Here is a 17,558-nt window from a genome sequence, read left to right on the forward strand (position 1 = left end):
GTTTAATTTACAATTCTTTTCTACAGTGATTTCGGGACTTTGGTTATTGGCCGCTTAGTAAAGGTTGGTCGCTTAATAGGCAGACGATTGATGGAAGTTCAATTGTCAATGCCAAGGAAGACACCAAAGTTCTTTTTGTTGGATGGTGTGTGGGTCCTGACTGTGTACAATAGGTTTCTGGGGGTAAAAGAAGAAGAGAGAAGCGAAAAGGGAAGACAGCGAAGAGAGAGAGAAACATTCTTTCCTTCCCCCCCCCCCCCCCTCCCCACTGCGTCCGCTAAAAATCTCCTTTCCCATAACCCCTAAGGAAGGCCTGATACTTACGCTAACTTGAGATTACGTGACAAAAACAGATGTAATTGATACGCACATGCGAGGAAGCACAATGGGCTAATATTTATTTAAATTTTAAAGGCTTCCTTTCAGGAGTTCTTAGCTGGACACTTAGCCAATTATGGCGGCTTTGGGAACAGTTCTGTTGCTCTCGCTTGTTTCAGGATGCTTTGCTGCAAAATTTGTCATGTTTCCCATGTTTGGACGAAGCCATTACATGATTCTAAACAAACTGGCACAAGAACTGTCAGATAGGGGCCATGAGGTATGCAAATAAGAGTACAAAATTTTAAGTAACAGCACGATTGTTATTTGGTCCAGCCTTTGTTGTTGTCAACTAGCATATAAGCTAAGGGTCTTTAACATACTTTATGGTACAATTCCGTGATACCTTATGAAGCGTGATGACTTGGGATATTGTGATTCTCAGTACAGCCAAGAAATGCTACAGTCTACAGTGTCTACATTGCATGACAATTACACACACATTTATAATAATCCTAGCAGTCGAGAGACGGTACAGGATATTAAGAAGCAGTCCAAAAAGACTTAAAAGAAAAGTGGCTGTAACCGGCATAGCTCGGCATCGAAAGTAATCACTGAGTAAAAAAGAGAGAAGACACTCTCTCCGTTTTGGTACATTGAAAACAAATAAAATAATCTCCTGTTATACATGGCTCTACCCAGGAGCAGAGATCAGTAATTGACCGTTTATAATCCTGGTTTATAATCTACATAAGCTATTAACTTCAAATCCCTAAATACATTTTGAAATGAAATCACGAAAGCATTCTTGCTGTCTGTTTTTTTTCGTATACTTTTGGTTGAGTAAAGTAGTGAAGCCGAAAATGCTGATTCCGGAAGATTAATCAGTCTCAGGGCAATATCTGCAAAAGAACTAATTATTTATCTTTTTATAATTTTCATCGTGACTACTGTATTGTAATGAGGTATTGTTTGCCTTACTGAAAGGGGACTGAAAGCTCCTGCCTCGTAAATATAAATTTCGACCTATTTTCCCGTAACTTTCATCGCCAGCGGGCGGCCATCTTGTAAATGAACGACAGATTTTCGTTGAAACTCAGTACGGCTGTTGAAATAAGTCAGGAAGACAATTATAAAATGTAATAAAAAGAGGGCTTCACTTGGCTCGTTGTCGCGGTTCAGTGCTGAGGAATACGGCTATTTAGGCGCCTTTCGCAATCATGATCAGCCGTGTGCAGCCCAAAACTGGACATACAGACTGATATAGGCGCGGATTTTTCCATGATGCTTGTGTTTTCACACAGAAGTTGGGTTTATTTTATAGCTTATCCACGCACGTGTACCTAGAAAAAGCCTTTTAATACCTTCGGGCTTTACCTTACGCTCAACCGAAAACTGCCCGCGAGCGTGAAGTGTCGGCCTTTTTCCTTCCGATTTTTGAGCGAAGGCTGGGGCGAGTTTGAAAATGGCGCTACGTGGAAGATGGAAGAAAACATTGAAAAGTACGATTTTAGGGAATTTACCTCGAGATATTGCAATTACTTTGTAGGACGTAAAGTGATAAAGACGGAGCTTAGACGTCCGTTTATAGTGATTCAGCACGAGTCGGTCAGGATCCACTATCGTTAGCCTCGGTGAATGTGAAATACGCCACACTCGGCACTCATACCGCTACCGTTACGAGCATTCTCAAAATATTAAAACTCATCTTGACCAAAATAAAACCGCTATCGAAAATTCCCCTAACGCTTCTTTTTGATCGACATCACATTAACAATGTTTCTGCAGAAGATATTTTCACTAGCCACCATCTTGTTATGTGCAGTGCCGCAAAACCAGCTAATCACTTTGACAAGAGCCATTCTAAAAAAAGACAAGGCAACTTCTATTTCAAATCTAATTTCTTATAAATTTGCCCTTGTGGAAAACAAACTGTTTGCCCATTGAATCTGAAGCTAAACTATAGGTACTTCGTTTCTTTAGGAATAGCAGGGTGAGGAAACGCCAAAGCGCGCGTTAAAATTGCTACCCGCGCGTGAGGAACAAGGTAGTACAACGAGGGGAGAGAGCAAATCCTGCTATTTTGCTCGCCCTACTATCCCCGAGGAAAGTGAGGGAATTTTCTTAGTCTTCTTTGAAGCCTAGCCAGTTCAATAGCTACAAGGGTTCGCAAGTATTTTGGGATGAGGAATGACCTTCTTCCTCAAGTAGTTTAAGGCCTGGGTCTAAAGGGTTTACCAGCGGAAAACGATTTACTGGCTATATAAACTTCGGCACATGCACAGATTATGCAACGGAATCAATATTTGGCACACATAAAGTATAAATATTGTTGATAGGTCACGTGATGTGTCACGTGACCATTTTTCTAAAAAGTCTTACATCATTGACAAATTGGTGGCGGGTTTCTATCAAGCCATAGCATTTTTCTCATTCATATCAAGGAATTTTTAACACTTCACGTTTGGAATGTTCAATAAACAAATTATGAGAGAAAACATTTTAAATGCCCAAATATAATCTTGAGATATAAAAAACTTTAATTAATATAAACGTCGCGTACATTCATTTTACCTCTGTAGAAAGTAAGGCATGTTTACCCTCTATCAGAAATGCCAATTTATTTAACCAAACAAATTAACTATGCGCCACCAATTTGCCAATCTCCTTCATTTCAATTTTTGATCGCGTTAAGGCACCAGAAGACCTCAAGATTTACTTTTGTAGAAAAATTCATCTTTCTTTAAGTTTCCTAGCGAGAGTTATTGCCAATCAATCATATGCTCCGACCACACCTTTGACCTAGGCCTTGAACCCCTTGAGTCGAGGGATAACCCGAAACAAACCAAGATGACGTGCATTGAATAAGGCTACTTACTCAGTTTTATCATCGTCTTGACAGGTTATTCTATTTATGGGAACAACGGCTAAATATGGTACAAACAATCCACATGTACGCTTCTTTAACGACAGCAAGACCTTCTCTACGATCACTTCAGGAAAGCAGAACACGCCGTTGAGTGCAAGACAGCAATTTAACATTCTTTTCACCACCCAGTCATCGTATTGCGATGAAATGCTAAGTGACGTGGGGCTTATGAAGGAAACTAATGATGCCGATCTCGTTGTTGGTGAACTGTGGTATCTCTGCTCAGCGTTAGTAGCGGACAAATTATCAGTACCGCAAGTTTTGATATCTGCAGCGCCTTTGTCCACACCATCTTCGCTTGCAGTTGGTATGCCCGCTCCGCCAGCCTATATACCTCAAATAAGCAACAATGATAATAGAATGTCAAATATTATTGACAGAGCTAGGAATGTACTACAATGGATATCACTGTATTGGTATTACTTGCAGGATTTTTGCCCACTTTATAGCAATATTAAAGCAAAATACAACATCACACCCAACAAAAGCATCCACGAAACACTCGGAAGAGCTGATCTGATTATCGGTCAGGTGCCGTTTGGATTAGAGCATCCGAGGCCTGTCCATCCAAGTAAGTCGGTTTTTTTTCTCATTTATTTTCACATTACTGTACACCACAGTTTAAGAATAAGTAAGTCGTTTTTTTTCCTCATTTCTTTTTACATTACTATACTCCACAGTTTTATAACAATCGCAATTAGGTATTAGGTTAGGACCTAATTTTGTGCCGTCTTCAACAAAACATGTGTCACTTTTGAATGTCGCTTAGAATTCCCTGCAAGTAGAGCTGCCAAATCTGAGTAGATAGCGCGAAACATGAAAGCAAAGAACCAAACTCGAAGACAAAGTTAGAGAGCGCTAAGTTCTAGTTTCCGCCGCTGGGCTCGTCTTTGTCTTTGAGAACGCCTAAATGGCGCTCATTTGATTGATCTGCCAATTTTTGCCGTTAATAGAAACAGGTTGTGTCACGGAGGTTCTTGGAAATTTTAGTTATGCATGTTCCACACCCTCACGGTGTTCACCAGTTCGTTGAATTGAGCTGGTAATTTTCACTGGGCCATGATTTCTGGGAGTCCAATTGTTTTCCACAACATTGCAGTTCCGTGATCGATCTCTTGGTGATTATAATAACATATCTTTTTTTTTAACATGTCCTGTACTGTTTCATTATAGACACTCGGGTTGTTGGTCCATTCCTTCCCAGTCCAGCTAAGCCTCTACCAAAAGAACTGGAGGAATTCATAGGAAAAGACGGTGACCAAGATGTTATCTTAGTTTCATTTGGTAGCATTTTGGGAGAAATTGCAGAATTAAATGAACCACTCTTGCAAAGAATGGCAGACGCTTTCTCTAAGCTTCCACAAAAGGTTATCTGGAAAATGAAGTTAGAAGGTATGTTCATAAACACACCGAGGAATATCCTCATTCAAGGAAGGAAGAGTAATTACAGTGATCAGCGGATTAACTAGCCTGGTTACAGACCTTCTATTTTCTCTTTATAGAGAAAAGATTAGCGGGCAGGATTAACTTGATGAGATGGCGGGTGCTCTAGATTTTTGACGGCGAAGTCGAGTGAAGGTTGGGAGCAAATACCTGGTAGCTTTTGCTCTGCGGCTCCGCCTTTAAAGCCCCGTGCAAACGGACGCAACATTGTTGGCCAACAACTCCCAACATTGTCGGATGTTACATGTTGCGTCCGTTTTCACACCCTGTTGCGTGTTGTTGGATGTCGTTGCGTGTTGTTGCGCAAAGTTTGAAACCGGTCAAACTTTTCAGCCAATAACTCCCAACATTTCTTTTGTTCCGTGATCGCCGAAGCGTAGCGCAACAATGTTGGATCCGTTTGCACAGCTTTTCCAACATTGTTCGGGCCACGCACGCTCATTACGCATGGTTTACAAAGACTTGTGTGTTGTATCCTTCCCACGATGCACTGCAGGTCCCAACATTGTTGGGAGTTGTTGCATCCGTTTGCACACCACTGCCAACACTCACGCAACAACTCCCAACATTGTTGGCGCAACAATGTTGGGAGTTGTTGCGTCCGTTTGCACGCAGCCTAAGAAAGTATGTAGGATATAATAATTCCACCAACTACGTACTAGGCTATTTACAGCTCGTCGAGCGCCTGTATGAATATAAAATCCGCGAGGGATTTATTAAGCGCTAGCGCAAGGGGGCGGGGTGGGCAATGCGCCTCCCGCCCCCATCTTGCCTTACGTGCAGTGATTTCAGAAAAAGCTCCATTAGCAAAGATAAATCAAATGCTACCAACTCACATGTCATAGCTGCAGAAGGGTACCATCTGGTCGCTGTTAAATTACCCAGTGACTGTACGCATTTTTTTCTCAACAGGCAAGCTACATGTGTCAGTAAGTGACAATGTCAAACTGATGTCATGGTTACCACAGAATGACATTCTCGGTCATCCTAGGACTCGTCTATTTATAGGCCACGCAGGAATTAATGGTATCCTAGAATCAACCTACCACGGAGTGCCAATGATCCTTGCACCCTTTTTTGGAGATCAATTTTACAATGCTAACACTATGAAGCAGTTAGGACTTGCGGAGGTTGTAAACTTGTGGTCCATGTCATCAGAAGAATTCGTTAGCTTGATACAAAAAGTGTTAAGCGACCCTAGGTGAGTTCTTTGGAAACTCCTTGCACTAGCGAATCTTATGGTAGATTTAATGAACAATTATTGGACGGAGTTGAGCAAAATATCGTGATTTGTCAGTGGCGAATAGATCATCTCTGCGACACACTGACAAATCACGATATTTTGCAATAACCTAGTTCAATAATTCTTTTATCATTCGGTCACCGAATTTGTTTTTTAATGAATATCTTTGGAAAGCTGCCATTTTCACGCAAGAGCGATCGCAAGAAGGAGAAAAGCGTGGTTTCACTTACGCATGAGCAGAATATTATTTGCAGCCAAATACAGTTGGACGACATTGCGCATGAGCAGACCATTATTTGCAGGTCAGGAGGTAGGCTGTCGGCTAATGAAAAGGAAGAAAAATTTGCACCGAATGATACTGCTCGATATTTTCATGTAATTTCATGTATTTTTCGAGATATTTTTATAGAATCTTCGGCACTCAGGGCATATATTCCACTGTGTGGCTGTCGTGGTGTTGTCCGGAAAAATAACATATCCTAGCAGTCTTGAATAACAACAACTTCCTTCGGGCACCATTGGCGTCTCCTAGAAAAGCGTTTCAGCTCAGCTGACGCGTACACTTACCATATTTATAGAGCGTTACCCATAAGTCATGATAGCTCAGTAGCCAATCAAATCTCTAAAATTGCGTTATTGAATGATCCAGCACTTGCCACTCAGGCTGTTATACACACCACGATTGCACTGCTTGTTCTACGTAAATAAAATCACATCACGGTAAATCGAGTAAATCATACTGAAATGACAGAGGTTAGCTTTTTGATTTCTACCAGGGCACATCTACTTCTGACCTACTTTTTAATAGCCTGTGTACCGACGCTCCCACTCCTCAGTAAAAATCACCCCTTTCCCGATTTTTTTTTTTACTTAGGCGTGGATGCGTCTGTACAAAGGCTAACTACTTTAAAGGGAGAATTTGCTATCAGTAAATGAAAAAGAATACAAGAAAACGGTCGTTACACGTTTGCCGACGTGAAAGTCTTTAACACTTCTAAAAAAAATGAATCGAACACCCAGTAGTTGTTTTAGCAGTACTGTAGCAGCAGCAGTAGCAGCAGAAGCAGAGTAGATTGATCGGCCGATAGTCTAGGGACCGCACTGAAACCAGCCGAGCGAGTAGCAATCTCTTGCAAAAACATTAAACAATTAGATTTGACGTTGTAAGAGAAGGACCCGCTTCAAAGTATATCTAAATCACCTGAGAAGTAGAAAAAAAATGCACCGCCTCAAATGACCGCCCATTTTTTTCTGAAACTTCCCTAACGTAATGACACGAAACGTGATTTTCCACCCGTATTTCGCCGGTTTTCCCATGTAAATGGTATGTATCCCAAGATCCTCCCCTCCCTTTATTTCTAGTATCAGGGTCAGGTATAAAATGTTGAACAAAATTGCAAGTATAAAGCTCATCGGGGCGTATGTTTCACGGTTCGGAACCAAGGATTGTAACGCTGATAGAAAAATTGAATAAGGATAAATATCTCGAATTGGGAACATCCTCAGTTCGTCGATGGTAATTTATAAGACAAGAATGAAAAACAAATATAGCACACAGTTGTGGCTATAGGTGAGTGATAGTGATGGGGGCTTTGCAATCGGCTAGCGCTTTAACTATTAACTATTTTCTTTTAGTTATCGCAAGATGGCAAAAGGAATATCCAATTCGGTTAAGCTTCTGCCGCGCCCACCTGTAAAAGAAGCCGCTGACTGGGTGGAGTACACGCTGGCTCAGGGTGGCTTACCGTTCCTCAGAGCTCGAGGACTGGACCTGCCATTTTATCAGCTGTATCTTCTGGATATTTTATTGTTGGCATTTTTGATCTTGTTTTTAACAGTGTTTGCTCTCAGATTCTTGTTAAAGGCAGCTATTAATCTTTTGTTGGCACCAGCTACAAAAGAGAAAGCTAGCTAATAGAGAAAATTTTTTAGTGTGGTCAAAACAAGTATACATCATCTTGACTAAGGGCAAAGAGATGAGGTCCAAGTCAGTACATAAAGCTTACCTTGGCAGACAAACCTTGCTTATACAGGAAAATTTTCATCCTGTACCTGTCTGATTGTATCACATTAGTCACATGATGGCTTTGGACCTGCAGCCTCCACAGTTGGGGGAAAAAGGGAAACCTTGTTCCCAGCGTTCTCTCGAAACAAGAGAGAGGACCCTGGGAAAGAGGTTGGGAAAAAGCCGAAACAAAATCGGCGAACAAAGCGAGCCGAGCGGGAGTCTGGGGAAGGGAAAGCCCACTGCTCGGCTCGCTTTGCTCTCCGATTTTTTTGCTGCTTCACTCTGTTTTTGTCTTTATCCCCCACTACGGAGCCTGGTCCCAGGCTAATCTCAGACTGTTTTTTCCTGCACTATATTTTTTAAAATAAAGCTGAACTAAGTGCAGCAAATTATTGATATCCGCTTAATAGAGGTGACAGCAACATTAATAAAAGAACTGTCGTCGGGATGGGCAAAAGATGGCCGCGCTGACTTGAGAGAGGAGGCCGCTCACAAGAGGCTTAATTTACAATTCGTTTCTACAATGATGTCGGGACTTTCGTTATTGGCCGCTTAAAAGCCCTTAAGGGGTGATCAGCATCAAATTTCTCCCTGTAATATCCCTACTTTATAAAACACAGATCGAGGTCATGAGAATTGAGGACGTGATCACAAAAGGTGAATCTAATTGATACTTCAACCAATTCGCCCCTCTACTTCTATTGAAAACGTATAGGCATAATAAATGAGAATTTGAATTTTGATATTAGGATTTAAAGGGTTAATAGGTAGACGATTGATGGAGGTTCTATTGTCAATGGTAAGAAAGACACCAAAGTTCTTTTTGTGGGATGGTGTGTGGGTCTTGACTGTGTACCATAGGTTTCTGGGGGTAAAAGGAGAAGAGAGAAGCGAAAACGGAAGACAGCGAAGAGAGAGAAACATTCTTTTCTTTTTTTGCCCCTCCCCGCTGCCTCCGCTAAAAATCTCCTTTCCCATACCCGCTAAGGAAGGCCCTGGTACTTACGCTGACTTGAGATTACGTGACAAAAACAGATGTAATTGATATGCGCATGCGAGGAAGCACGACGGGCTAATATTTATTTAAATTTTAAAGACTTTCTTTCAGGAGTTCTTAGCTGGACACTTACTACAATTATGGCGATTTTGGGAACAGTTCTGTTGTTCTCGCTTGTTTCAGGATGCTTTGCTGCAAAATTTGTCATGTTTCCCATGTTTGGACGAAGCCATTACATGATTCTAAACAAACTGGCACAAGAACTGTCAGATAGGGGCCATGAGGTATGCAAATAAGAGTACAAAATTTTCAGTAACGGAACGATTGTTATTTGGTCCAGCCTTTGTTGTTGTCAACTAGTATATAAGCTAAGGGTCTTCAACGTACTTTATGGTACAATTCCGTGATACCTCATGAAGCGTGATAAATAAAGGGATATTCTTATTCTGAGTACAGCCAAGAAGTGCTACAGTCTACGGTGTCCACATAGCATGACAATTACACATACATTTAAAAAAAATCCAAGCAGTCGAGAGACGGTAAAGGATATTAAGAAGCAGTCCAAAAAGACTTGAAAGAAAAGTGGCTGTAACCGGCATAGCTCGGCATCGAAAGTAATCACTGAGTAAAAAGGAGAGAAGACACTCTAAACAATTAAACCAATGTCCTGTTATACATGGCTCTACCCAGGAGCAGAGATCAGTAATTGACGACCGTTTATAATCCTGGTTTATAATCTACACAAGCTGTTAAATTCAAATCGCTGAATACATTTTGAAATGATATCACGAAAGCATTCTTGCTGTCTGTTTTTTTCGTACACTTTTGGTTGAGTAAAGTAGTGAAGCTAGAAATGCTGATTCACGACGATTAATCAGTCTCTAGGGCAATATCTGCAAAAAAACTAATAATTTATCTTGTATAATTTTCATCGTGATTACTGTATTGTAATGAAAGGGGACTGAAAGCTCCAGCCTCGTAAATGTAAATTTCGAGCTATTTTCCCGTAACTGTCATCGCCAGTAGGCGGGCATCTTGTAAATGAACGACAGATTTTCGTTGATACTCAGTACGCCGTTGAAGTAAGTTAAAGACAATGATAAAATTTAATAAATAGAGGGGATCACTTGGCTCGTTTTCGCGGTTCAGTGCTGACGAATACGGCTGTTTAGGCGCCTTATGCAATCGGTCAGTATAAAAGATGGACTGCGGACTGCGGACTCCGGACTGGGTATAAAATACGGACTAGGTATAAAACGCAGACTGGAAAATATGGACTGGGTGTAAAACATGGACAAGGTATAAAACGAGGACTGCGGACTGCGGACTGGAAATAAAATACGGACTACGGACTACTTTGGTAAAAACGGTGCTAATTGGTTCCAGGTAAGGAAAAATAAGATCAAAAGATCGCCAAATAGCAAGACACGAGTTAAAGTTGTAAGTACTCCTATAAATCAGTCTTGGTGGAGGTGTGCCGCTCGGTTCTCTGAATCATAAGCCGGATCAAAATGCTATTTTCTTCACCTGTTTTTAGACCTTGTCTCGGTCTCTAACAATCATGAAAGGGGTCAGGATCAGGGGTGGTACTCCCTTCTATAATGGAAGGGTAGGGGGTTTGGGCCTTCTTGGTCTGAAAACACTTTGCCCATTTTGATGTGGAATCGGGTATGGTTTTCAAGGGAACTAAGGGAGCGTACATGAATGGACGTATTTATCGTTTCAATTCCAAATGAATAAGAACGAAATAGAAATATGCGAATTCGAAATGCATTTGGAGAATTTTTTGTTTCCACTCTAACTTGGTAATGATGACATAATTTCTGCCTAATTAGACCTAACCTATTCCAGGCTCTGAGATAGTTGGGTCCGCTGAATTGAGAAAGCGAAAACACGAAAATAAAACGGGAGAAAACTGGGGAGTCTCCCCAACTATCTGAGAGCCTGGAACAGGCGAAATTTTTCCAGGTCCGAAAATGAGCATGGATTTTAGAGATCTGGTCTGAAAACGGGTGTGGAAAATGACATTTTTTGGTCTGCAATAAGGTCAGGATTCGGAGAACTGGACACCACACCCCCACCAAGAATTCCCAGTAGTACCCCCCTCCGGCGATCAGGAGCAGGGTGTAAATCATGTCATCACAATCATCGCTTAGAATATAACGTTGGATGACTCATTTTGGTTATTATTCACGTATGTGAGTAATCCCTCCCCCCTAAATACTGCTTTTGTGCATCGCGGAATGCTATACATTGACCTTCTCGTCTGAGTTCTTCATTCAGTCCTCATATTCCCAAGGCTTTATTTGAAACGGAATTGTGGCATCCGATAAGACTTTTACTGATCTGACTAACACCAATACTATTTTTTTCAATTCGGTGCTTCTTATTGGTTTCAAACTGAAAATTGAAATCTCTTCTAACTCCTTCTTTTTATAAAATTCAGAGTTTAATTTCAGTTGTCTTGAGTACCGGCATAACCTTTCTTCTCCGTGGGAAGAATAGACTACTTGAACAGCCAAGGGAATATTAAAGCTGGGAGTACTGTTTTTGCTAGTCCGTTTCCCACTTCTCTCAGTTTTACCTTTCTAAAGCCGTTTTTATATACGTAGTCCGTAGTCCGCGTTTTATACCTAGTCCGTGTTTTATACTCAGTCCGGAGTCCTCATTTTATACCTAGTCCGTATTTTATACCCAGTCCGCAGTCCGTGATCCGCAGTCCGCAGTCCATGTTTTATACTGACCGCTTATGTAGACTGCAAAACAGTCCGTATTTTTGCTTATTAAAGTACGCGTGAGCAGTGCCCTGGTCTGCTATTTTGCTCGCCCTACTATCCCCGAGGAAAGTGAGGGAATTTCTAATTCTTCTTTGAAGCCTAGCCAGTTCGATCGCTACAAGGGTCCGCAAGTATTTGAGGATAGTTAATGACCTCCTTCCTCAAGTAGTTCGGTTAAGGCCTGGGTCTAGGGGTTTCCTTGCGGAAAACGATTTACGAGCTATAAAAACTTCGGCACAGATTATAGAACGGAAGCAATATTTGGCACACATAAAAAACTCATCCTTCTTAACATTTTAAAGTATAAAATATTTTGTTAATAGGTCACGTGATGTGTCACGTGACTATTTTTCTAAAAGTCCTAAATAATTGACAAATTGGTGGCGGGTTTAAGAAAAGAAATCAAGCCATAGCATTTTTCTCATTCATATTAAGGAGTTTTTAACACTTCACGTTTGGAGTGTTCAATAAACAAATTATGAGCGAAAACATTTTAAATGCCCAAATATAACCTTTAATTATATAAAACTTTAATTAATATAAACTTCGCGTACATTCATTCCAACTCCCGTAGAAAGTAAGGTATGTTTACCCTCCATCAGAAATCTCAATTAATTTGACCAAACAAAGTAACTATGCGCCACCAATTTGCCAATTTCCTTCATTTTCAATTTTTGGTCGCGTGACATGTCACATGACCATAATTAAACGTTAAGGCACAAGAAGACCTCAAGATTTACTTTTGGAGAAAAATTCATCTTTCTTTAAGTTTCCTAGCGAGAGATATTCCAGTCAATCATATGCTCCGACCACACCTTTGACCCAGGCCTTGAACCCCTTGAGTCGAGGGATAGCCCGCAACAAACTAAGATGACGTGCATTGCAATAAGGCTACTTACTGTTTCATCATCGTCTTGACAGGTTATTCTTTTTGTGGGAACAACGGCTAAATATGCTACCAACAATCCACATGTACGCTTCTTTAACGACAGCAAGACCTTCTCTACGATCACTTCAGGAAAGCAGAACACGCCGTCGAGTGCAAGAGAGCAATTTAACATTCTTTTCACCACCCAGTCAACTTGTTGCGATGAAATGCTTACTGACATGGAGCTAATGAAGGAGACTAATGATGCCGATCTCGTTGTCGGTGAACTGTGGTATCTCTGCTCGGCGTTAGTAGCGGACAAATTATCAGTACCTCATGTTTTGATATCTGCAGCCACTTTTTCCACACCAACTTCGTTTGCAGTTGGTCTGCCCGCTCCGCTAGCCTATATACCTCAAATAAGCAACAATGATAATAGAATGTCGAATATCATTGACAGAGCCAGGAATGTACTACAATGGATATTACTGTATTGGTATTACTTGCAAGATCTCTGCCCACTTTATAGCAATGTTAAAGCAAAATACAACATCACACCCAACAAAAGCATCCACGAAACACTTGGAAGAGCTGATCTGATTATCGGTCAGATACCGTTTGGATTAGAGCATCCGAGGCCTGTCCATCCAAGTAAGTCGGGTTTTTTCTCATTTCTTTTTACATTACTGTACACCACAGTTTTATAATTAAAGAATCGCAATTTAGTTATTAGTCTAGGACCTAATTTTGTGCCGTCTTCAACAAAACATACGTCACTTATGAATGTCGCTTAGAATTCCCTGCAAGTAGAGCTGCCAAATCTGAGTAGAGAGCGCGGAACATACCAGATAGAGAGTGCTAAGTTCTGCTTTCCGCCGCTGGGCTCGTCTTTGACTTTGATAACGTCTAAATAGCATTCATTTGATTGATCTGAACCAATTTTTGCCCTTAATAGAAACAGGTTGTGTCACGGAGGTCCTTGGAAATTTTATTTACGCATGTTCAACACCGTCACGGTGTCACCAGCTCGTTGGACTGAGCTGGTAATTTTCACTGGGCCTTGATTTCTGGGAGTCCAATTGTTTTCCACAACATTACAGCCCCGTGTTCGATCTCATGGTGATTATAATAACATATCTTTTTCTTTAACATGTTCCTTGCTGTTTCATAATAGACACTCGGGTTGTTGGTCCATTCCTTCCCAGTCCAGCTAAGCCTCTACCAAAAGAGCTGGAGGAATTCATAGGAAAAGATGGTGACCAAGATGTTATCTTAGTTTCATTTGGTAGCATTTTGGGAGAAATTGCAGAATTAAATGTACCACTCTTGCAAAGAATGGCTGACGCTTTCTCTAAGCTTCCACAAAAGGTTATCTGGAAAATGAAGTTAGAAGGTATGTTCATAAACACACCGAGGAATATCCTCATTCAGGCAAGGAAGAGTAATTACAGTGATCAGTGGATTAACTAGCCTGGTTACAGACCTTCTATGTTCTCTTTATAGAGAACAATAAGCGGGCAGGATTAGCTTGATTAGATGGCGGGTGCTGTAGATTTTTGACGGCGAAGTCGAGTGAAGGTTGGGAGCAAATACCCCGTAGCTTTTGCTCGGCGGCTCCGCCTCCATCTTGCCTTACGAGCAGCGATTTCAGAAAAAAAGCCCCATTAGCAAAGATAAATCAAATGCTACCTACTCACATGTCATAGCTGCAGAAGGGTACCATCTGGTTGCTGCTAAATTACCCAGTAACTGTACGCATTTTTTCTCAACAGGCACGCTACAGGTGTCAGTAAGTGACAATGTCAAACTGATGTCATGGTTACCACAGAATGACATTCTCGGTCATCCTAAGACTCGTCTATTTATAGGCCACGCAGGAATTAATGGTATCCTAGAATCAACCTACCACGGAGTGCCAATGATCCTTGCACCTTTTTTTGGAGATCAATTTTACAACGCTAACACTATGAAGCAGTTAGGACTTGCGGAGGTTGTAAACTTGTGGTCCATGTCATCAGAAGAGTTCGTTAGCTTGATACAAAAAGTGTTAAGCGACCCTAGGTGAGAAACTCTTTATATAGTCAACAATTGTTGCACGAGCGAATCTTATGGTAGATTTAATGAACAATTATTGGACGAGGTTGAGCAAAATATCGTGATTTGTCAGTAGCGAATAGATCATCTCTGCGACACACTGACAAATCACGATATTTTGCGATAACCCAGTTCAATAATTCTTCTTTCATTCGGTCACCGAATTTTTCTTTTAATGAATACCTTCGGGGAGCTGCCATTTCCACGCAAAAGTGATCGCTAGAAGGAGAAAAGCGTGGTTTCACTAACGCACGAGCAGAATATTATTTGCAGCCAAATACAGTTGGACGACATTGCGCATGAGCAGACCATTATTTGCAGGTCACGTGGTAGGCTGTCGGCTAATGAAAAGGAAGAAAAATTTACATCGAATGATAATGCTCGATATTTTCATGTAATTTCATGTATTTTTCGAGATATTTTTATAGAACCTTCGGCACTCATGGCATATATTCCACTGTGTGTCTCTCGTGGTGTTGTCCGGAAAAAATAACATTTTCTAGCAGTCTTAGAATAACAACTTCCTTCGGGCACCATTGGCGTCTCCTCGAAAAAAGTTTCAGCTCAGCTGACACGTACACTTACCATATATTTATAGAGCGTTACCCATAGGTCATGATAACTCAGTAGCCAATCAAATCTCTAGAATTGCGTTATTGAATGATCCAGCACTTGTTACTCAGGCTGTTATACACACCACGATTGCATTGCTTGTTCTTCGTAAATAAACTCACATCACGGTAAATCGAGTAAATCATACTGAAATGACAGAGGTTAGCTTTTTGATTTCTACCGCGGCACATCTACTTGTGGCCTACTTTTTAATAGCCTGTGTGCCGACGCTCCCACTCCTCAGTAAAAATCACCCCTTTCCCGATTTTTTTACTTAGGGGTGGATGCGTCTGTACAAAGGCTAACTACCTAAAGGTAGAATTTGCTATCAGTAAATGAAACAGAATACAAGAAAACGGTCGTTACACGTTTGCCGACGTGAAAGTCTTTAACACTTCTAAAAAAAATGAATCGAACACCCAGTAGTTGTTTTAGCAGTACTGTAGCAGCAGCAGTAGCAGCAGAAGCAGAGTAGATTGATCGGCCGATAGTCTAGGGACCGCACTGAAACCAGCCGAGCGAGTGGCAATCTCTTGCAAAAACATTAAACAACTAGATTTGACGTTGTAAGAGAAGGCCCCTTTACAAAGTATATCTAAATCACCTGAGGAGTAGAAAAAAAATGCACCGCCTCAAATGACCGCCTATTTTTTTCTAAAACTTCACTAACGTAATGACACGAAACGTGATTTTCCACCCGTATTTCGCCGGTTTTCCCATGTAAATGGTATGTATCCCAAGATCCTCCCCTCCCTTTATTTCTAGTATCAGGGTCAGGTATAAAATGTTGAACAAAATTGCAAGTATAAAGCTCATCGGGGCGTATGTTTCACGGTTCGGAACCAAGGATTGTAACGCTGATAGAAAAATTGGATAGGGATAAATATATCGAATTGGGATCATCCTCAGTTCTTCGATGGTAATTTATAAGACAAGAATGAAAAACAAATATAGCACACAGTTGTGGTTATAGGTGAGTGATAGTGATGGGGGCTTTGCAATCGGCTAGCGCTTTAACTATTAACTATTAACTATTTTCTTTTAGTTATCGCAAGATGGCAAAAGGAATATCCAATTCGGTTAAGCTCCTGCCGCGCCCACCTGTAAAAGAAGCCGCTGACTGGGTTGAGTACACGCTGGCTCAGGGTGGCTTACCGTTCCTCAGAGCTCGAGGACTGGACCTGCCATTTTATCAGCTGTATCTTCTGGATATTTTATTTTTGGCATTTTTGATCTTGTTTTTAACAGTGTTTGCTCTCAGATTCTTGTTAAAGGCAGCTATTAATCTTTTGTTGACGCCAGCTGCAAAAGAAAAAACTAGCTAATAGAGAACTTTTTTTAGTTTGGTCAAAACAAGTATACATCATCTTGACTAAGGGCAAAGAGATGTAAATAAAGTACATAAAGCTTACCTTGGTGGACAAACCTTGCTTAAATATTAACATTTTCATCCTGCACCTGTCTGTTTATATTACGTTAGTGATCATAAGTGACAGCTTGGGACCTGCAGGCTCCGCAGTTGGGGAAAAAGGCAACCTTACTCCCAGGGCTTCGAGAGAAGGTTGGGAAAAAGGCGAAACAAAATCGGCGAGCGAAACGAGCTAAGGGGGAGTCTGGGGAAGGGAAAGTCCACCGATAGGCTAGCTTTGCTCGTGGATGTCTTTTTGGCTCGTTCACCCCGTTTTTTTGCCTTTTTTCCCCCACTACGGAGCCTGTTCCGAGGCAACCGAGGTTAATCTCGGTCGACTGTAATTTCCTTCACCTTCTATAAATAAAGCTGACCTAAGTGTAGCAAATGATTGATGGCCGCTTAACAGAGGTGACAGCAATAGGAGAACTTTCGTTGGGATGGCCAAAAGATGGCTGCGGTCACTCATGATTTCGGGACTTCTGATTACTTAATAAATGCGGTGGTCGCTTTTATAGGTAGACGCTTGATGGAGGTTCAACTGTCAATGGTAAGGAAGACACCAATTGAAAGTTCTTTTTGTGGGATGGTGTGTGGGTGCTGACTGTGCACAATAGGTTTGACCAAAATGTTCTTGGTGACATGAACTTGTGCACGTGAAAGCATCCGCAGAGGTCCTTTGATGGTAGCCATGCAAAGGGTTTGGTACCAGTAGTGGTACTAGAGAAGATACTGGCAATCATAACTAGAGATACGTCATCCTGTGATCAATTTGTGAGTCAATATTTATCTGTGCATGTATAAAAACTTTTACGGTTTTCATTAGAAATTGATGTAATAATTGCTTGTTATAAAATCGCG

The 17,558-nt window shown here is 41.2% G+C and overlaps 2 protein-coding genes across 2 annotated transcripts; both read left to right on the forward strand.

Moving 5' to 3' along the window:
- Positions 1-359: 359 nt before the first annotated feature.
- On the forward strand, positions 360-8,322 carry LOC140938606 (UDP-glucuronosyltransferase 2B14-like). Its single transcript, XM_073388105.1, has 5 exons — positions 360-598; positions 3,221-3,818; positions 4,421-4,639; positions 5,603-5,891; positions 7,569-8,322. The coding sequence occupies exons 1-5, from the start codon at positions 455-457 to the stop codon at positions 7,846-7,848; spliced, it is 1,530 nt and encodes a 509-aa protein (XP_073244206.1). The 5' UTR covers positions 360-454; the 3' UTR covers positions 7,849-8,322.
- A 722-nt stretch (positions 8,323-9,044) lies between these two features.
- Positions 9,045-16,630, forward strand: LOC140937139 (2-hydroxyacylsphingosine 1-beta-galactosyltransferase-like). Its single transcript, XM_073386671.1, has 5 exons — positions 9,045-9,222; positions 12,637-13,234; positions 13,758-13,976; positions 14,356-14,644; positions 16,335-16,630. Exons 1-5 carry the CDS (start codon positions 9,079-9,081, stop codon positions 16,612-16,614), a joined length of 1,530 nt encoding a protein of 509 aa, XP_073242772.1. The 5' UTR covers positions 9,045-9,078; the 3' UTR covers positions 16,615-16,630.
- The last annotated feature ends 928 nt before the right edge of the window (positions 16,631-17,558 follow it).

This window comes from Porites lutea, chromosome 5 (genome assembly GCF_958299795.1).
Source record: "Porites lutea chromosome 5, jaPorLute2.1, whole genome shotgun sequence".
Lineage (NCBI taxonomy): Eukaryota > Metazoa > Cnidaria > Anthozoa > Scleractinia > Poritidae > Porites > Porites lutea.

Bases quoted from the DNA above. Each gene is read 5' to 3' on its own strand.
- LOC140937139 (XM_073386671.1), top strand. From the start codon at position 9,079: ATGGCGATTTTGGGAACAGTTCTGTTGTTCTCGCTTGTTTCAGGATGC. The intron at 9,223-12,636 runs GTATGCAAATAA...TCGTCTTGACAG, and splicing joins TGTCAGATAGGGGCCATGAG to GTTATTCTTTTTGTGGGAAC. The intron at 13,977-14,355 runs GTATGTTCATAA...TTTTCTCAACAG, and splicing joins CTGGAAAATGAAGTTAGAAG to GCACGCTACAGGTGTCAGTA.
- LOC140938606 (XM_073388105.1), top strand. From the start codon at position 455: ATGGCGGCTTTGGGAACAGTTCTGTTGCTCTCGCTTGTTTCAGGATGC. The intron at 599-3,220 runs GTATGCAAATAA...TCGTCTTGACAG, and splicing joins TGTCAGATAGGGGCCATGAG to GTTATTCTATTTATGGGAAC. The intron at 3,819-4,420 runs GTAAGTCGGTTT...GTTTCATTATAG, and splicing joins TCCGAGGCCTGTCCATCCAA to ACACTCGGGTTGTTGGTCCA.